General features: G+C 39.0%; 1 protein-coding gene across 1 annotated transcript in view; it reads right to left on the reverse strand.

The window, feature by feature from the left end:
- Positions 1-458: 458 nt before the first annotated feature.
- The window catches only part of col22a1 (collagen, type XXII, alpha 1), a 69,111-nt gene continuing 48,183 nt past the window's right edge, over positions 459-21,386 (reverse strand). The window contains exons 29-65 of the mRNA XM_067412280.1: positions 21,275-21,319; positions 21,117-21,179; positions 20,722-20,775; positions 20,030-20,071; positions 19,764-19,796; positions 19,540-19,593; positions 18,171-18,224; positions 17,740-17,793; positions 17,607-17,660; positions 17,306-17,359; positions 12,041-12,145; positions 11,292-11,336; positions 9,714-9,791; positions 8,824-8,859; positions 8,681-8,734; positions 8,293-8,337; positions 8,124-8,159; positions 6,341-6,454; positions 6,106-6,159; positions 5,930-5,983; positions 5,754-5,807; positions 5,609-5,662; positions 5,440-5,493; positions 4,939-4,992; positions 4,774-4,827; positions 4,559-4,603; positions 4,368-4,421; positions 4,208-4,261; positions 4,064-4,117; positions 1,975-2,046; positions 1,743-1,778; positions 1,618-1,662; positions 1,328-1,507; positions 1,176-1,242; positions 905-1,087; positions 746-823; positions 459-652 (exon numbers count right to left, since the gene is read on the reverse strand). Coding sequence (XP_067268381.1) covers positions 459-652; positions 746-823; positions 905-1,087; positions 1,176-1,242; positions 1,328-1,507; positions 1,618-1,662; positions 1,743-1,778; positions 1,975-2,046; positions 4,064-4,117; positions 4,208-4,261; positions 4,368-4,421; positions 4,559-4,603; positions 4,774-4,827; positions 4,939-4,992; positions 5,440-5,493; positions 5,609-5,662; positions 5,754-5,807; positions 5,930-5,983; positions 6,106-6,159; positions 6,341-6,454; positions 8,124-8,159; positions 8,293-8,337; positions 8,681-8,734; positions 8,824-8,859; positions 9,714-9,791; positions 11,292-11,336; positions 12,041-12,145; positions 17,306-17,359; positions 17,607-17,660; positions 17,740-17,793; positions 18,171-18,224; positions 19,540-19,593; positions 19,764-19,796; positions 20,030-20,071; positions 20,722-20,775; positions 21,117-21,179; positions 21,275-21,319 — 2,460 coding nt within the window. The remainder of the gene's footprint in view (positions 653-745; positions 824-904; positions 1,088-1,175; positions 1,243-1,327; positions 1,508-1,617; positions 1,663-1,742; positions 1,779-1,974; positions 2,047-4,063; positions 4,118-4,207; positions 4,262-4,367; positions 4,422-4,558; positions 4,604-4,773; positions 4,828-4,938; positions 4,993-5,439; positions 5,494-5,608; positions 5,663-5,753; positions 5,808-5,929; positions 5,984-6,105; positions 6,160-6,340; positions 6,455-8,123; positions 8,160-8,292; positions 8,338-8,680; positions 8,735-8,823; positions 8,860-9,713; positions 9,792-11,291; positions 11,337-12,040; positions 12,146-17,305; positions 17,360-17,606; positions 17,661-17,739; positions 17,794-18,170; positions 18,225-19,539; positions 19,594-19,763; positions 19,797-20,029; positions 20,072-20,721; positions 20,776-21,116; positions 21,180-21,274; positions 21,320-21,386) is intronic.

Raw genomic sequence — 21,386 nt, forward strand, 5'->3', positions numbered from 1 at the left:
GATTAAAACCCACTAATGAATCAATTCTGACCGATTTGTAAACCAGTTCAACTGATTCATTGAAAGAACACAACTTCTAAAAGAATCAAAATATCTAGGCACGACTAGAAAATTGTAGCCTATTCACTATAGAAAGTTCCATACATTTTCCATGATTAACCCTGCTCTTGAGCTGGATTTCACTAAACACAGTTGAAAGTGCTAATGCTAAACGCTAACACTTTTTTAAAACTATAAGTGTGAAATGCTACTTAACCCAGGACTAAAATTGGTCTTTACTCGGGGTTAAAACAGGCATTAATCAAAGTGAAATGCCTATTACAAACACACATTTACACACACATATATTTACACACCCTTCAGACTCTGGAGTTCACCTGATGGTAAAGAACATTTTCTTGGCTTACTGAATGTCCAAGTTCATAAATAGGTGTTAGCCCAGGACAGTGAGGGGTGTATTAAGTCCCCTTGACGTTTTTAGTGTGAGGTCTTGATGCCAGACTGGCATAGTAGGCACATTGTGAGGGGTCGCACTGTCCTGGTGGTCCAGGAGGTCCGGGCTGACCGTGAGGACCAGGATTACCAGGCTCTCCCTGAGCACCTGCAGCTCCAGGAAGACCGTCTTTTCCATATCCTGGCATACCTGCAGGACCTGTGGGGTAAAATTGATCTCAGCAGTTGTTTATCATTTCCAACATTCACAAACAAATGATCGATCGATCGAAACTATAAGAAAACATCTTACCAATGGGACCAACTGGACCAGGCTCTCCTCTCTGTCCAACACCATCTTCTCCCTTGTCACCTTTTGAACCTCGTTCACCTAAAAAACAGCGTAGGTTGAAAAGGTCGAACTAGAAACATCAATCGAGCAAAATAACAATCTAAAGTTCGTTTGTGGTACCTTTAGGACCAACTGGACCTCTGGATCCTTCTGCTCCATTTTGTCCAGGCATTCCAGGCTCTCCAGCTGGACCTTGTCTGCCAGGAGGTCCGTCTTTTCCTGGAGGACCAGGTGGACCAGGACGGCCAGCCGTGCTCTTGATATGAGCGGGTTGCATTTGAGCCATGAGGTAAGCTAGTTTAGCTGTGAAAATCAATGGAAAGTTTCGAAATATAAAAAGAAATTGCAAAGTATCTTCAAGTCAAATACGTTTTTGCCAAATTAATCTCACCATCCAGTTGTTTGGAAAGTTCCTCTTGAATGAGCCGCCGCATTTGTTCCAGTGATGGCGTCTCGCCCTTAAAATGTATCAAAATGATGTCATGATCTTTATTACATCATTAGCATCACAGATTTTACTTTAAAATACTAATGTAGACTCACTCTGAGACCTGGGAGTCCCGGGTGTCCTGGAGAACCAGGGGGCCCAGAGGGACCCACTTCCCCTGGGGGTCCCGACATGCCCATCATACCTGTGTGACCCTTCCTACCGGGAGGCCCAGGGTTACCCGGAACACCCGGATCTCCAACGGGTCCTTTGTCTCCTTTTATTCCATTATCACCCTGCAGAAACAAGCAACCAAGTAAGACAAGTTGTGATTTGATTCAAGTGGATGGATGGATGGATGGATGGATGGATGGATGGATGGATGGATGGATGGATGGATGGATACCTTTTCTCCCTTCTGTCCTCTGTCTCCTGGTTTTCCTAACATGCCCTATGATAAAAACATGGTTAATTCAAAAATTATGAAAGTGTTCATATAATATTAATGAAAATTAAAGAACCATTACTCACTTGTTTTCCCTCTGGGCCAATTGGACCAGACGGACCCTGAGGGAAAAACGCAAGTGTTTATAGTGCTTATGTTCAAACAGGCAGATAACTACAACACTTCATATCCACTTAGGATTGACTGCTGTTCATTTCTATAGAATTACAAGGATTGTTTGTAATGGCGTAAAAGCTTTATTTTTAGATATGCAAGTAATGAAGTTCCCATCAGTCCCAAACCAACACCTCCACTCACCGATGGCCCTTTTGGACCTGGGAATCCGGGTAATCCTGGGCTACCTGCTTCACCCTTGTGTCCTGGCTGACCCTGAAATACAGTAAAACAAAGTGATCATTTACACTTTTGAACTATATCATTATCAACAATAAGTTTAAAGTTTAGTTGTTGTGCTTTGTGTTTTATTTTAATATATGTAAATTTTGACAGAATTTATTTGATCTATTTTACTATTTTTCTCCAAATATTTCCTCCTGTGGCCCCCTAAAAATTCCCGAAGCCTTGCTTAAAAGGGTTAGTTCACCCAAAAATGAAATTTCTGTCATTAAGTACTCACCCTCGTGGAGTTCCACACCCATAAGAGCTTCATTCATCTTCAGAACATAAATTAGGATATTTTTGATGAAATCTGATTTTTTTAAAATTTATTTTTATCTCCTATAGAATGCAATGAAATTACCACATTCAAGGTCCAGAGAAGTAGTACAGACATGGTTAAAGGTGTCATTGAATTGAAAATTGAATTTACCGTGGCATAGTTAAATAACAAGAGTTCAGTACATGGAAAAGACATACAGTGAGTCTCAAACTCCATTGTTTCCTCCTTCTTATATAAATCTCATTTGTTTAAAAGACCTCAGAGGAACAGGCGAATCTCAACATAACACCGACTGTTACGTAACAATTGAGGTGTACCCCCCCAATATTTGCATATGCCAGCTCATGTTCAAGGCATTACACAAGGGCAGCCAGTATTAACGTCTGGATCTGTGCACAGCTGAATCATCAGACTAGGTAAGCAAGCAAGGACAATAGCAAAAAATGGCAGATGAAGCAATAATAACTGACATGATTCATGATTACATGATATTTTTAGTGATATTTGTAAATTGTCTTTCTAAATGTTTCGTTAGCATGTTGCTAATGTACTGTTAAATGTGGTTAAAGTTACCATCATTTCTTACTGTATTCACGGAGATAACAGTCGTCACTATTTTCATTTTTAAACACTTGCAGTCTGTATAATTCATAAACACAACTTCATTCTTTATTAATCTCTCCAACAGTGTAGCATTAGCCGTTAGCCACGGAGCATAGCCTCAAACTCATTCAGAATCAATGTAAACATCAAAATAAACACTGTACTTAAGCGATTAGACATGCTGCATGACGAACACTTTGTAAAGATCAATTTTGAGGGTTATATTAGCTGTGTGAACTTTGTTTGTGCAGTTATAGAGTCGAAAGCTCGGGAGGGGCGGAGAGCGCGCGATTTAAAGGGGCAGCAGCATGAATTGGTGCATTTCTAATTATGCGTCAAAACAGGCAGTTAAAAAAATGAATTAAAAAAAAATCTATGTGGTATTTTGAGCTGAAACTTCACAGACACATTCAGGGGACACCTTAGACTTATATTACATCTTGTGAAAGAACGTTCAATGGCACCTTTAAAATAGTCAACATGACTACAGTGGTTCAATCTTAATGTTATGAAGCAATGAAAATACTTTTTGTGTGAAAAATAAAACAAAAATAATGACTTTATTCAACAATTTCTTATCTTCCCTGTCAGTCTCCTATGCTGTTGATGCAGTGCAGTGCTTCCGTGTTTATGTCCGAACGCCACCTCCGTATTGGCCGACGCTGTTCTCCCAATACTGACGTAGAACACGGAAGATCTGCAATGTGTCACCAATGTATACTGCGTAGGAGACTGACAAGGCAGAGGAAATTGTTGAATAAAGTCGTTATTTTTGTTTTGTTTTTACAGACAAAAGTATTCTTGTCGCTTCATAACATTAAGGTTGAACCACCGTAGTCACGTTGACTATAAAGACGATGTCTTTACTTTTCTGGACCTTGAATGTGGTAATAACATTGCTTTCTAAACCTCTCGGATTTCATCAAAAATATCTTAATTTGTGTTCTGAAGATGAATGAAGGTCTTAAAGGTTTGGAACGACATGAGTACATTAATGACAGAACTAACCCTTTAATAGACACACCAGCAAGAGACTGTTTTTAGGTTCAAAAGTTGTTCTAAATATAAATCTCAGTTCATAAAACAACATGGCTAGCCATATTGACAAAGTTATATGAATCTTACAGGATTTCCCTGAGATCCGGGCTTGCCTGCTGGTCCTGGTTCTCCAGGTTGACCCTGAAAGACAAAACACAGTGACCCAATAGAATAATCACACTGCTGCTGTTTTGTTTTGCAGTTTAATTGGTTCATCAAAGGTATCCTCACCGGTTCTCCTCGTGGTCCTCTCATGCCCTCTGGCCCTGGTGGTCCGTTGTTACCCTGAGCAATACAAGCACACCAATTAAAACCCAACACCTTCTGCTCACAGAGGTCAGCTTTGCAGTGAGCTCTGACATAGAGAGAAAGATGCACGTCTTTTACTCACATCTTTCCCAGGTGGACCCTCACGTCCAGGAACACCCTGCTTCCCATCTTCACCCTAATGCAACCAATATGACAGGACAGCATTTATAAACAGTTTCTGGATGATTTATGGAGCATATATTAATGCTGTAGTTCTCCAGCTCTGAATATGAATGTATATATAAGCATTCATTTCAATTGCAATTGACTAACCTTTGACCCTGGTGGTCCTGGTTCCCCCCTGTGACCTTTGAAACCCTGGAAAAGACAACAATAAATATGTGGATATTTTAGATAATAATACCATGGAACATTTTGTGAGGTGAAACAGCCTGGTTAGTCCAGCTTTCCAAAGAAATCCATTCGTAATCTACAGAACAGGAGAATCTTTATAAGGTTTTTAATCGTTTCAGAAGAGCATTACTCACAGGCATTCCTCTGAGTCCGTCTCTTCCTGGTGTTCCTGGCTCTCCCTGTTTACCCTACAAGCGGAAAAAAAAATAATCATGTTTTTTTTTTTTTTTTTATGACTGTATATACAGAACTAAGTATTGCTAGGATGTTGGTATGTATGCAGAACATCAGACTCATACTGGCTCTCCTGTTTCTCCTGGTCTTCCATCCTTTCCAGGTTTACCCATCATGCCCTTCATCAGAGAATATGTAGTATCAGGCAGTATGTAGGTAAAAAGGAAAAAAACAGCATCATGGAGTTATTAGATAGATTTTATTTCCACTGAAATCAGCACAACTGTTTTCAACATTGATAATAATAAATGTTTCTTGAGCGGCAAATCAGCATATTAGAATGATTCCTGAAGGATCATGTGACATTGAAGACTGGAGTAATGATGCTGAAAATTCAGCTTTGATCACAGAATTTTTTTTTTTTTTTTTAAAACATATTCAAATAAAAAAACAGTTATTTTAAATTGTAATAATTCTTAGCATTACTGTTTTTACTGTATTTTTGATCAAATAAATGCAGCCTTGGTGAGCAGAAGAGAATTCTTATCAAATCTTACCAACCACAAACTTATGAACGGAAAAAAAAATGTCACTGAAAAAACAATGAAAGGGATGTAATCACGCACCATTAGACCTGGCAGGCCTGGAGGTCCCTGAATACCTTTCAGTCCTTCTTTACCCTGGTAAAACACATTCGTATGACTATCGCTCAGCGATAACACGGACAGATTTCAGTCTTGCAATCCATTCAACTAATACACATTCAAATCACAGACCAAAACATATAAGCCTTGCCTTTTCTCCTGGAGGTCCAGGTGCTCCAATAGGTCCAGGGTTTCCATCATTACCCTATGGATACAGCAAAGAATTAAAGTTTTTTTAGTATAGCTACACAGATTGGAAGTGTTCTTTTATAAAAGAGGAGTTTTAAAATACTCACAGGTTGACCCATGGCTCCAGCAGCCCCCGGATAACCAGGAGGTCCTGGGACGCCCTGGGAAAATACAAATCAAATGAGAGAAAGATGTGGCATAAGGCTAAATAATGGTATGTCAAATAGTCTGAACGTACATATAATACATTACGTATGTGATGTTAATGGAAGGTTGACAGTACCTTTTCACCCTTATCTCCAGGTGTTCCTGGAGGACCTCTGTCACCTTTGACCCCCTGCAATGGAACCAAAATAAGTTGTTATTAAAAACAAACACCAAAACTAGAGTGATGCAATGCTGCCGGCTCACATATACTTGACCCATATAAGAGTAAGTAGACTTAAACAATATACTAACCTTGGTTCCATCAGCACCAGGTGGTCCTGCGGGTCCTGTTGGTCCAGGAGGACCCTGCAAAAGCCACCAGTTAAATCCCAATAAAGACTCATGAAATCACCTCTAATTTGAGATTTTAAATTTAATTTTTTTAAACTGATTAAATGTTTATACTTCTAGTCCTTATACTTCTGTTATGTTTCAGTTCGATCAAGCTTAAAGAATACAGTTTGATTTCTGAATCATGATCCCTCACCGCATATCCATCCTGTCCGTTTTTCCCAGGTGGTCCAGAATGGCCTTTGTCACCTGGAGCTCCTGGAGTACCTGGTTGTCCAGGCGGTCCAGGGGGACAATCTGAACAAATGTCCTGGGAAAGAGAAAAAAACAAAGTTACAACCTCAAGAAGAATGAAAAGACTTAACAAGAATGAACAAAATAAACTGAAAATCAAGGCTTTTCAACACTATTTGTGTTTACAAATTTGAAGACTGCTTATCGGATCATTAAAGGTAAATGCCAAATTAAAACATATTACACAGAACTTTAATGGTGTAATGGAGTTTTAATTACTATAATGGTGCAGCCAAATTAAGTTAAAAAATACCGGCAAATAAACTAATACTTACTAAGCCTTTCTTGTGTCCCAGTTCAAGTAGAAAACTTATGAATGGTGTGGGTCCGACTCTACCCTGATCTGTATTATGCACTTTAACATATATGTCCTTAATATGTCCTATCTACTTTAACTTATCTGCCTATCCTATGCATTTTCAACTGGATGGATGGATGGATGACAATGAATGGACTGAAGGGCAGATGAATGAATGGAAGGGCGGATGGATAATTGATGAATAGAGGAATGGATGAATGAAAGGGTGGATGGATGGATGGATGGATGGATGGATGGATAAATGAATGAATGGACTGAAGGGCGGATGGATGGATGGATGGATGGATGGATGGATGGATGGATGGATGGATGGATGGATGGATGGATGGATGGATGGATGGATGGATGGATGGATGACAATGAATGAACTGAATAGAGGAATGGATGAGGGTGGATGGATGGATGGATGGATGGATGGATGGATAAATGAATGAATGGACTGAAGGGCAGATGGATGGATGGATGGATGAATGGATGGAGGGATGGATGGATGACAATGAATGGACTGAAGGGCGAATGAAAGGGTGGATGGATGGATGGATGGATGGATGGATGGATGGATGGATGGATGGATGGATGACAATGAATGAACTGAAGGGCAGATGAATGAATGGAAGGGCGGATGGATAATTGATGAATAGAGGAATGGATAAATGAAAGGGTGGATGGATGGATGGATGGATGGATGGATGGATGGTTGGATGGATGGATGGATGACAATGAATGAACCGAAGGGCAGATGAATGAATGGAAGGGCGGATGGATAATTGATTAATAGAGGAATGGATGAATGAAAGGGTGGATGGATGGATGGATGGATGGATGGATGGATGGATGGATGGATGGATGGATAAATGAATGAATGGACTGAAGGGTGGATGGATGGATGGATGGATGGATGGATGGATGGATGGATGGATGGATGGATGGATGACAATGAATGGACTGAAAGGGCGAATGAATGATGGATGGATGGATGGATGGATGTATGGATGGATGATGGATGGATGACAATGAATGAACTGAAGGGCAGATGAATGAATGGAAGGGTGGATGGATAATTGATGAATAGAGGAATGGATGAATGGAAGGGTGGATGGATGGATGGATCAATGAATGAATAAATGAATGAATGGACTGAAGTGCAGATGGATGGATGGATGGATGGATGGATGGGTGGATGATAAAAGTAAGGAAGGACAGAAGAATGGATGGATGGATGGATGGATGGATGGATGGAGGATTGCAGAATGAATTAATGGATAGATGATAAAAGTAAGGAAGGACAGAAGAACAGATGGATGGATGGATGAGTGGGTGGATGGATGGATGGATGGATGGATGGATGGATGGATGGATGGATGACTGTTACCTTCAGATCAGAAAGGTCTGCAGCTTTTCCCTGCAAAAAAGAAGTTGGGAAAAACAAAAGTCAATTAAAAACTTTATACATAATTCATATCATATCAGCAGCAGGTGAATATGTCAGCTGATTTGATGAATCCATATTTAAATGACGAACAGGTATCACTCACTGGTTCTCCAGGTGAGCCCTTCTCTCCAGGTCTTCCTGGTAAACCCTGCAGGTAGACACACACACACACACACATGTACATGAGCCATGAGTCCTGCTGATGATCCTCACCACAGGAAAACACATTCAAAGCTTGTTAGTCAAACTGAAACTGAATGAGATCCACAGCAGAGCAGAGAAACTGGTTTAGTTCTGCATCACATCTCAGGATTGGAAAGTAAAGCTCTTCTTGTCATTGTACAGGTACAATATTATTATTAAAAGCTAAAGATGCTCCACCTGTTGGATGACTGTGATCTCAGAGACTACAGTTCACATGTAGCTTTTAGCTAATAATGCTCCAATACACTGGAATTGTCCTTGTACTACTAAATCAAAATGAATCTTACATTATGTCCAGCGGGTCCCTGCGGTCCGCTCACTCCAGGAGGTCCTCTCAAACCCTGGATATCAAACATGACACGTCACTTAAGGGTGTTCTGTGAGCATCTGTCTCATTTGAAGGTGATATAAATATGAACAGATTGTTTACCGCAGCTCCTGGTGGTCCCGGAGGTCCTGAAGACCCCTGAGAAAAACAGAATATCAGTCAGCTATGCACATAAAGAAATAAGTGTCTCTGTTTGTCTTCAGATCCATGAGTAAAAAAAGACACTAAACTGGGTCAGAAATATATGGAAATGTCACATAAGCTTTCACATAATAGATCCATATTTTCTGTACTGTGTGCATACAGTATGTTTGCTTGTATATGCATATGTGTTTGTAAATATGCATGTTTGTCCGTGCATATGCCATCTGTTTGCTTTAGTTTGATTAGTTACAATGATTTCAATCCCCTTTCCAATTCATGGCAAATTTCAAATTTCATTTTTAAAGGGCAGTTTTTGGCCATATGGTTTTTTGGAGTTATTTGTGTTAGTGCTAATGTGAAAATGACTGCGTTTTGATTGGATATTCCAATGGAAAAATGATTAAATAAACAGCCGCATGACTGTGTGTGTGTGTGTGTGTGTGTGTGTGTGTGTGTGTGTGTGTGTGTGTGTATGTGTGTGTGTGCTTTTGTTTATATTACATTGTGGGGACCAAATGTCCCCATGATGTAATATAAACCTGAGTTCACCTACATCGTGGGGACCAGCCAGCGGTCCCCACAATGTAAATGGGTTTATAAATCATATAGAATGAGTTTTTGTGAAAAAGTAAAAGTTTGCACAGTTTCCTGTGAGGGTTAGGTTTAGGGGTAGGGGCAGGGTAGGGGGATAGAATGTACAGTTTGTTCAGTGTAAAATGCATTGAAGTCTATGGAAAGTCCCCACAATTCACAAAAACAAACATGTGTGTGTGTGTGTGTGTGTGTGTGTGTGTGTGTGTGTGTGTGTGTGTGTGTGTGTGTGTGTGTGTGCGTGTGTGTTTCTGTACCTGGGGTCCAGTGGTTCCTTCTCCCGGTGGTCCTCTGTTTCCTGGCATTCCCTGCATTCCCTGTGGGCCAGGCAAACCCTAAAACACAAAATAAAATGTGAAAAACAGGGCTGAATAATTATAATTCCAGTTCCAATTTTTCAGTAAGATTGCTCAGGAAGGCTACATTTATTTGTTCAAAAATACAGTAATATTGTGAAATATTATTACAGTTTAAAATAAAAATTGAATTGTAATTTATTCCAGTAATGGCAAAGCTGAAATTTCAGCATCATTACTCTAGTCTTCAGTGTCACATCCTTCAGAAATCATTCTAATATGCTGATTTGCTGCTCAAGAAACATTTCTGATTATTACCAATTCAACAGTTGTGCTGCTTCATATTTTTGCAGAATCATTTTTGTGGAAATGTTTTTGATTGTTTGATAAATAGAAAAATGAAAAGAACAGCATTTATTTGAACATTATAAATGTCTTTACTGTAACTTGATGAATTTAATGCATTCTTGCTGGTTAAAAGCTTTTAAAAAAAATATCTTACTGACCCTGAACATTTAAACAAGAGTGTATGTCCTGTATTTATTAAGTCTAACGTACAGTACTGTGCAATATTTTCACAAAGTGCTTGTACATACAACAATCTCAATGGATTATTACAATTAATGCCAAAAGGAATAATATAAATAACTTTGTGTGTGTGTGTGTGTGTGTGTGTGTGTGTGTGTGTGTGTGTGTGTGTGTGTGTGTGTGTGTGTGTGTGTGTGTGTGTGTGTGTGTGTGTGTGTGTGTGTGTGTGTGTGTGTGTGTGTGCTTTTGTTTATATTACATTGTGGGGACCAAATGTCCCCATGATGTAATATAAACCTGAGTTCACCTACATCGTGGGGACCAGCCAGCGGTCCCCACAATGTAAATGGGTTTATAAATCATATAGAATGAGTTTTTGTGAAAAAGTAAAAGTTTGCACAGTTTCCTGTGAGGGTTAGGTTTAGGGGTAGGGGCAGGGTAGGGGGATAGAATGTACAGTTTGTTCAGTGTAAAATGCATTGAAGTCTATGGAAAGTCCCCACAATTCACAAAAACAAACATGTGTGTGTGTGTGTGTGTGTGTGTGTGTGTGTGTGTGTGTGTGTGTGTGTGTGTGTGTGTGTGTGTGTGTGTGTGTGTGTGTGTGTGTGTGTGTGTGTGTGTGTGTGTGTGTGTGTGTGTGTGTGTGTGTGTGTGTGTGTGTGTGTGTGTGTGTGTGTGTGTGTGTGAAAATACTAACATGCCTAAGACTTTTGCACAGTACTGTATATAGCACTGGTATAGCACTAATTACAATACAAGTACAATAGCAAAATGCATATCCGGCACTTTTTCCCCAGGAAAACTTCTTTGCTATACTTATCTGGTTGTCTGAAATTTCAGTAAAACATCACATAAATGAAATGCAGTGATTCAGCTTTTGCCTCTGGGGAACACACACCTGCTCATGATAAAAAAAAGGCCCAAAAAGATATTTCATGCTGATGGAAGACAAATAGAAGTCATTTTCTTTCTTGTAACAAGAAAGAAAACTAGTAGAAGTCTCATTACCTTCAGTCCGGGAGGTCCGGCTGGGCCCGGGGGTCCTGTATCACCCTGTAATTAAAGAAAGCAGATTACTACTGTGCTTCTAGTTTCTCCATTTCTCTCAATCGTTTATTAGTCATTTCACTTTCCCTCTCATAAAATCACATTTAGTTTATTTTTATGAATGTTATTTCTTTTGACGTCATACAGTAGCTTTGTGAGACAAACAGAATGTAAAGTCAGGATTCACTGAAAATCACCATGGTTTGCTACCAATAATACGGCATACAAATTCATCCATTTGATTATTATACACATATGTTAATAAACATGTAACTCTGTTGGATAGACTGCAGATGTGTGCGTGTGTGCATAGCTGGAAAAATAAGGCAGCTGTAGCTATAAAACAACCCCAGTTCCCCTTTAACACCTGCAGCCACAGTCTCATTGACTCATTAGTTTAATGTGTGGTGGATTTATTCTCCACGTTTCAGTGCTTTTAACCACAATCAGCAAATATAAATGGAAAAAGTTAGCGTAAACAACTTTCAGATTCTCCAGAGCACAAGATGTAAACAATGTGATGCCTATTAAATGCAATTTTACACGCTCATGATGGGAAACCGTAAAACAAGAATGAAACAAAATGCATGCTCTTTTCTTCTTAAGCTAATTGCTCGGTAGTTTTGAGAATCCACATGGACAATTTCATATCAATAACAAAAATATAATTGATGTTATCAAACTTATGAATTCTAAGATGAATGCATTACCTTTGCTCCCTCTTTGCCTTTTCCTGGCAAACCGATTTCTCCTCTTAAACCAGGCTCACCGGTTGGACCAGGGGGTCCAGCAGGACCATCTTTACCTGCATCACCCTGGTGGGATGTAAATAGCCATGAAGACAGATAAAAAAATAAATCAATTAAAATGAAAAATAAAATTACATTCCCTTACAACAGGATAAATTATGGTTCATAATTATAAATAACTCAGAATCACACCGGAAGGGGGTGCAAATGGCTCTGATTAGCATATGAATGAAACTACATCAAATATGCCACATTACCCATTGGATGAAACCAAAACTTTTAAAAAAGAAAAAGCATTTGTGATTAAACTCTTCTAAATTAGCATAGCTAAACATTAAACACCATTAAATTTCCCATTTAACATTAATCTTGCACATTACACAACACTTAATTTTAGCATTTACTCTCCCTTTCAAGTGTCATGGCAAAACATGCTGGGAAATAGAAATCCCAGCCCAGTTTCAGTTAAATTTAAGTTTGTCAACTTGGGGAAAGCATGGGTGTGTCTACTGCCAAGCCAATTCCACGTCAATCATCGGCAGTTCCCGACAATTATCTGTGCTGCCTGCACATTCCCGTGAACAGTCATTAACCAAAAACTTCCATGGCAATTTACAGTGCTGTTAACTGACAAAAATAACACATTCCATGCAGTGCTGTTGGTCCTCCACACGCTGTCAAAACAGTGCCAGTCCACCAAGGCATGGACTCTATAAGAGCCCTGAAGGTGTGCTGTGGTTTCTGGCACCAAGACTTTAGCAGCAGATCCTTCAAGTCCTGTAGGTTGCGAGGTGGAGCCACCGCGGATCGAACTTGTTGGTCTAACAAGACAGCCAGTGCCACAGTTCCTCAACAAACCGTCCATACTGGCGTGATGAATACAATCCTCAACTGGACACAACCACAACGCAGCCCTGAAGTATCAGCAGAGATCGAGTCAACTAGATCATCCATTGTGAAAGCCTCATCGACATGACAGCCAGTAGCACAGTTCCTCAACAAACCGTCCATACCGGCGTGATGAATACGATCCTCAACTGGATGGAACTGAAATAAATACTTTGATTGTTGTGATCCTATCAGACTTATGATAGCAACCTGAATCGTAACAAAGCAGTTTGCCAGAGGAGAACTGCCCCCCTGACTAAGCCTGGTTTCTCCCAAGGTTTTTTTCTCCATTTTAACACCTATTTGCCACCTGTTTTCCACCTGATGTCACCTGTTGGAGTTTGGGTTCCTTGCCGCTGTCGCCTTTGGCTTGCTTAGTTGGGGACACTTGAAATTTGATATTCAACAGTGAAGAGCTGCTGTGCAGCAAAAATTATATACCAGTTATCAATGTAAAGCTGCTTTGACACAATCTACATTGTAAAAAGTGCTATATAAATAAAAGTGACTTGACTTGACTTGACTAACACATCCCACAGCTGCTCAACTGGATTAAGATCTAGGGAATCTGGAACTCTTCATCATGTTCCTAAACCATTCCTGAATAATGTGTGCAGTGTGGCAGGGTGCACTATCTTTCAGAAAGAGGCCACTTCCACCAGGAAACCCCATTGTCATGAAGGGGTGTACCTGGTCTGCAACAATGTTTAGGTAGATGGCACATGTCAAATTTACGTCCGCATGAATGGTGGACCCAGGATTTCCCAGCAGAACATTGCCCAGAGATTCACACTCCCTCCACCGGCTTGTCTTTGTCCCACAGTGCATCCTGGTGCCATCACTTCCCCATGTAAATGATGCACACATACATGGCTGATGGGACTCATCAGACCAGGTGACCTTCTTCCACTGCTCCAAGGTCCAAATCCAATGCTCACATGCCCATTGTAGCCACTGTCGACGGTGGACACGGGTAATCATAGGCACTCTGATTGGTCTGCGGTTATGCATCCCCATACGCAGCAGTGTGTTTGTGACACATTCCTCCCATAACCATCATTCAAATTTTGTGTGACTTGTGCAACAATAGCCACAACTATATGTTGTCTCGGACCAGATGGGATAGCCTCCGTTGCCCTCATGCATCGATGAGCCTTGGGCACCCAAACCCTGTCACCGGTTTGTGGTTTGTCCCTCCTCAGACAAGTGTTGGTAAATTCTCACCACTGCACACCGGGAGCAACACACAAGTTGCCTCTTCAAAAATACTCTGACCAAGTCGCCTTGCCATAACAACTTGGCCCATGTCAAATTCTCTTAGATTGTTATTCCTGACCATTTCGTTGATTACTAGAACTGATTGTTTGCTACCATCTGATCTACAGTACCCAGACCTTAATATATGGCCTTATTAGGAAATGATCGACAATATTCACTTCACTTGTTCACTTGTGTATCATATATGTGACCAGTCACGGAAAGTAGGGACACAAGTCGGTTCTGGGGCATTTTGAGTTATTCACAGATTCTGAAAGTGTAGTCTCCAAGCTTGCCAACGATGTGTAACACATGGAAATCTGATAATGTTTGGAGAAGTTGTGGTCATTTGAAGGTAGGCACTCAAGGAAGCTCTATAGGGAGAAAAACGCCTCTAAAGTTGCAGTTCTCGCCTGTTCTCACCTGCTGGGAGTGACAATAGGGCTCATTTACATCTCATTTAGATAAGCCATACCTCCTGTAAAGCTGCATGGACCACATACTATTAATAATAAAGGTTAATGTGTATTGTAAATGTCAGTAGTTTTTTTTTTTTGACTTTTATAAAAATGATTTGGAGGCTGAAATATTTTACTTTTTTTGTCAAAACTCTATTTGAACTTGTGCATTGTAGATAACATGTTGAAAGACACTCCTTTAAAATCTGCCCATCATTTTTAATGTTATTATTTTAATGTTTATGTAAAGAAAAAGTACATATTGATGCTAATTTTATTTGTTATTTGCTGGTTTTCTACATAAAACTTGGTGAATTGACTTTTTGAACAGGATTCTGTTAAAACCGTGATCATTTTGGTCACCACGGGCGGACTGGCCATCTGGCATACCGGGCACTTTCCCGGTGGGCCGACGTGCTTTTTGGGGCCGACAGTCGCCGACCGCCAAAAAAAAAAAAAAAAAAAAAAAAAAAATCCTCTCAGCCCATGAAAGTGGTAGGCCTAGATCGGCGGCCCAATGCTTTTTCATTTGACACTGGGCTGCTGGCCCAAAACACTTTAGTCAAAAATATCACATAGGCTATTTTTTTCCTTCTGACAGACGCGGCTCATGAAACATGTAGCTTAGCGGCCCATTGGTTGTTTTCTTGATTGACACTGGACTGGCTCAATCATATCTTTGAACAGCACCATCTATAAGATTTCTGCCTGCACGCAATATAAAAAATATAATTAATAACCACGCTAAGTATTGTGCATAAATTATATAAACCTAAAATAATTATGTAAGTAGTAAAGCAATACAAACGCAAACGGGCGTTTTAAGTTTATTAAACATTTTGAGTCACCCCTCCCTTGCCTCACAGTGGTTTGGTCCACCGCGCACGTCACACTCGCTTGTGCTTAGATTCTGTAGAAGTCCGGCGGCGCCGGCGGGAGAGAACAGTTCTACAGACAGATGAGTTCCAGTAAGTCGGCTGTCAAGGCTATTTTATTCAAAAACATCGGGTGAAGTGATTATTTTCTCTTTAACGCTGATGGTGCTGAGTAATTAGTCATAACAACAGCAACAACAACAAAAAAAAGATGGTAACTGATGAATTTGACTGAATTTTTTCCGCTATTTCCGATTACTCCGCTATTTTAGAGATTATAATGTTACCTAGCTTGTTTACCATAGCTTGTTGGATATAAGTAACCCACACCAACAACAATTAACATTGTGATAAGAATAAGTAAACTGTAATAAGGCTAATAGATTTACTGTTGTGTGTTGGGTTATGCTCAGTGTGTATTCATCGTATTTTGGTGACTTGGTTGTAAACAACTAAAAATAAATAAATAAGTAGAATAAATTTTATATATATAAGCGGAAGGACGGGTGGGATTTGTGATCTTATGTGGTGGTGGGCCGGTCTGGGCCAAAAAGCCAGGGCCGATTTTTGGTCCCAGTCCATCCCTGTTGGTCACTATAATCATGAAATAAAATTTTCTCACCTGAGAAGCCTGTTAAAGAAGAATAGGCAATCCAGGAACTAACTGGACTAACAGAGGCCAGAGATCGCTAACTATGGCTATTCAAAACACTTTTCAAGACAATAAATACACGATTGAGACGATGAATGCATGTATTGCCTGAATTTTCGTCTGAATAGCGCTGGCTCCGTGGGCGTGAGCTGAATCACGGGCATCTGACATGGCTCTCTTTTCATACAGATTACATAAACACAGAAGGTTTGTTTTCGATTTGACTTACACGTTTTAAAACTTGACATTTCAACGTTTTTTCAGACATAAGTCTAATTTTTTTATGATTAGTATTCACTTACAGTTCATTTTCTGAGTTCATTTTCAGATTGGACTGCGTTCAGAGGGAGAGGAGAGATCACGCATCATGTTAGTTTTCTTTATTTTACAAAAAGCACAACATTGTGTTTTTACTCTGAGTGTACACAAATAAAAGAACACATTCTATACATTCTATTTCAATTGATATATTACTTATGTCTCTATGACAAAAAATGACGGAGTATTTTAAGTCTGTTTTGCTGCAATGTGAAAAAAAATCCTGCAAAATGCGCCGGCGCGTTACACGACTCCAGAGAGGTAATGTCTTATTATGCCGCTTTCATCGTCGCTCAGATCGTCTTCAGAATCAGTGAGCGCTTGTTCATAAGCATCCGGCTTGTCGAAGAAGTACTTCAAAACTTTTTCGGTGTAACGGTTCTTCATTGAATTTTGATATCAGCTAGAGCCGGCCAGAATGCTGCATAATAAGTAGCCACGCTTCCCAGTATGGAAATACACACAGACAATAACACGCCCCTACTGTGTGCTAGAATCGCCGAAAAACAAGCCGATTTCAACCTCAAAATGTATGCTTTTAAATATACCACTACTGCTATCTCAAACACAGAAAGGCTTCTTCATGATCTCAACTAACAGATTCTGCAAAAAAACGAAAATCACCAATTTTGAAAAAAAAATTCTTCTTTCTCATTTTGCTCGAAAGTTGTGCTGCCGACTTGTGTCCCTGGTTTCCGTGACGGGTCACATATTCACACACAGTATACTTGTACACACACACACATTTTTTAATTAGTTGATTATTTAATTTCCGCACCTTCTCTCCTCTCTGTCCAGCGATACCAGGTGGGCCGATGCTGCCTGGAATACCCTGAAAAATACACACACATGATGTTGTTTACACTTGCAAAGACAAAAAAAAAAACCCTTTTAAAAGTTAAATGATAAAATTTGATTATTACTAAAAAAAAAAAAAATAGATAACCTGCTTATGCTGTATGTCTCGATATACTGTACATTTACACATTTGACACAAATTGTATGTTTCCCTAAAATAGATCTTGTATTTTGGATGTCAAAAAAGGTTTTGAAAATAAATAATTTATTTAAGAACATACCACATTGCCTGGCAGCCCTCGGGGCCCTTGAGAGCCCATCAATCCGGGCGGACCCTAAAGACAGTGAAGAGTTTGAGAGTGAAAAGTTCAGGAAACAAAAAATACATCACATGTGAGAAGAAAACAAACTCACTGGATCTCCGGGTCTCCCTGCTTCTCCTTTATCACCAGCATCACCCTTAGGGCCCTGTCCACAACAACAGGAGAAAAACATCAGACAGTTGTGTGTGGAATACAGAAGAAATTTCAAAGGTAAGTCACTGTATTTTACAGTGCCGTAGTTACATTGTAATTACTCAAATAAGTACTGAGTACTATTAATTAACTACATGTACTTACTGTAGAGTTACAGTTAGGGTTAGGGTTTGGTTTAGGGTTAGTTACTTGTAATTATGCATAATTTACTTTTATTACTATAGTAAGTACACATAATAACGTTTAACTATGGCACTGTAAAATAAAGTATTACCCAAAGGTATGACTGGAATATGAAGGTTAAGCATGAATTTTCATCATATTCAGTAGATTGTGTGATGTCTGTTTAAATAATTGTTTCGGGTTTACCGCAGGTCCTGGATGCCCTCTGAACCCCTGCTCTCCAGGAAGTCCTCTTTGACCCTGGGAATATCAGAGATGTGAAGTTTATCAGATTAATTTTATTAAAAGGTACCAAATCTGAATTTATACCATAATATCTTCAACGCGTGTAATATGTAATTTAATGGTTTTTTGGGTTTTTTTTCTGTTTGAATATACGTTTTAGTTCATTCAGCCATGGTGACTTTGAAATCTCCTTTCATAAAGTTTATGCAGCACTCCAGAAATGAAACCTGGCTCTCTTTTAAGATGATGTCAGGGCAGTTTCTCTGACAGAAATGATTGCATTTGGCTGAGCTAGTCAGAACTGCAGTAATTCAACAGAGATTTCTCATTTCACACTAATAAATTCAAGTGAGAGCAGATACATCATCGTAACAAGCTTGTCTGTGTTTCTATAAATGATGCACCGCTTGGTGTCTGGACTATTTTATTAGATGACGGAAAGAGTGAGTTCAGCTATATGATTTTTTTATGTATATAACATAATATAATATGAGGATTAATGTCAGAAGTAGTATTAGAATGGGAGGGCATGATGGTCATAATGTCAATATGACCTCATACATATTAATTAGCCCTCACTAATCTTCCAAGACATTTGGTTATGTTTTCTAATTAATTTTAATCAGTTAAACTTTCACATTGATATTTATAAACTGATGTCTTGTGAAGATGTGCTTGAGTTGTCTGGCCTTTTAGACTTTGTTTGCTTATTTTCTTTATTAGATATACTAATATTAATTAGTAAAGAGATTGAGTTTGCAGAAAAGCTCATCTTGGAGATAAAAAACAACAACTTTTAAACCGCTACAGTAAATGTCAATAGCACTGATCTGTGGATAAATACTCAGAATCTGCTTTTTTAAAAGCTCGGGGCAAAAAGGCGATGTCCTATAGCAGAATGATGTTTTAATGTGAGCCAACAGAGGTACATAATATCAGCTGACGAGCTGCAACGCCCCTGACCTTCAGGTTTATTAATATTCCCTTATGCAACGTTGAATCTCTTAATATCCATTGTCACATAATGCGTGATACACTTCAGATGACTGTTCTCAGAAATGAAAAGCACATATTTTGCTGTTCCCTTTCAAGCATATTTGCCTCATAATTCCTCAAACTGACAGCAGGATTCATTATGTCAGCATTATGAACGCACTAGTGACAGTAAAGTGATGCTATAAATTAAATCAGTTTCAGAAGCACAAGAGACTTAGTCATTTAACCAATCCTGACTCTCTACTGCCCTCTTGAGATGATTCGCACAACCAGGAAAAGTTACTTCATTACATATAAAATGATTCTGGAAGTGTTGGAAACAATAAAAGCTCACCGTCTCGCCTGGATTTCCTTGATCTCCTTTCTCTCCCTTCTCTCCCGGCTTGCCCTAAAGATGAGGAAGTGTAAAATGTGAATGTAAAACAGGCAAAATATGCCCCAAAAAGTGCATTAATAGTCTATTAATAGATATACTCAAAATATCTATTAAATGAAAAACTATTCTCAAAAACTATTACTCAAAATATGCTTAAAATCAAGACAAAACCGATAACTTACCGGTTCACCAGGTTCAGGAATCACATTGGCCACCTAAAAAAAAAAAAAAAAAAAAAAAATATATATATATATATATATAAATAATATGAATTAAAAGCCACATTCATCAACAAACAATGCATCAGCTGAATCAATATATGATTAAATACAAAAAATGTTCTAATGCTCTATTATATCAGATATCCAATGATTACTTATGTTAGCTGTAAATGTATATTCGTATGGTTATATCTGTATACAGTATGTCAGTTATCAACTGTACTCACATTGCCTGGGACCCCGGCCGGACCCCTGGGGCCCACCTCACCCTGTATGAATGAAAAACGGTCACAATGAGAGGTTATATCCTCACCCTGTCAGCATGTTAATTATCTCATTAACAACCTCATGCCCTCAGGAAACCATCTCAAATGTGTGAAACCTACAGCAGCACACGGTCATAAATGGTCCTCTGTAAGCCTTTTATTTATACTGTATAATGTTTATATCGCAAACGTCATTTTGGGAGGTGACTTGTAGGCTAAAACAAAACTAATTAATTAAAATATAGAATGATTAGGTGATTATCATTTTTAGACATGAATTAACTAAATATACTACCATTCAAAAGTTGTTTTAATGTTTTTGAAAGTCTCTTATGCTCATCAAAGCTGCATTTATCTGATGAAAAATACAGTAAAAACAATAATATATTGTGAAATATTATTACAATGATTTATATTTGAATACATTTAAAAATGTAATTTATTCCTGTGATGATAAGCTGAATTTTCAGCATCATTACTCCAGTCTTCAGTGTCACATGATCCTTGCTGTTCAAGAAACATTTCTTCTTATTATCAGTGTTGAAAACAGTTGTGCTGCTTAATATTTTTGCGGAAATTGTGATACAAAATAATCTTACTGGCCCTAACCTAAATATATATACACGTTTCCAGCTGTCTTTTTTGCTTCTCACCTTGTCTCCTTTCTCTCCTTTTGAGCCAGTAGGTCCATCTTTTCCTCTCTCCCCCTACAAAAGATAAATTGGGATGAAGATCTGATAAAAGTATGACACAACTAGACCAAAACCAGATTAAAAAAGACACAAACTGACATGAATAAGACTACAAAATATATATTGGTATAATTTCTTATATTTTTCTTCCCATCCGTGTGCTGAACAAGCATCCAAGTGAATAGATGATGATTCTCACAGTAGTGTTTTTCTAGAGTAGAGCCTGATATTTTTTACAAATCAATATCTATTGATTCTGTTAATCAATGAAACATCTGATTCTGACTTCAAAACATCAAGAGAGAAGAACGAGAATTTGATTCTCTCGAAATAACATCCATATAGTTCCGTCTTACTTGGCCTCCTCTCTCTCCTTTGGGTCCCATTGGGCCGACCTGCCCAGCCAAACCAGACTCTCCCTGAGACAGAACAAGACAGAGAAAGAAAGACAGTTGTTTCTTATGTCCTTCTGTCAAGACATTCTTAAGACTGATTTAAGTTTTACTTTCCTCACCCGTTCACCAGCAGGTCCTCGGGGGCCTGGAGGGCCCTCATCTCCCTGAGAGAAAGAGAAAGTGGCATTAGTGACAAAAAATTAGATTTCCATCCCAGATCTTAAAGCACTA

Source organism: Chanodichthys erythropterus, chromosome 15 (assembly GCF_024489055.1).
Source record: "Chanodichthys erythropterus isolate Z2021 chromosome 15, ASM2448905v1, whole genome shotgun sequence".
NCBI classification, from domain to species: Eukaryota; Metazoa; Chordata; class Actinopteri; order Cypriniformes; family Xenocyprididae; genus Chanodichthys; species Chanodichthys erythropterus.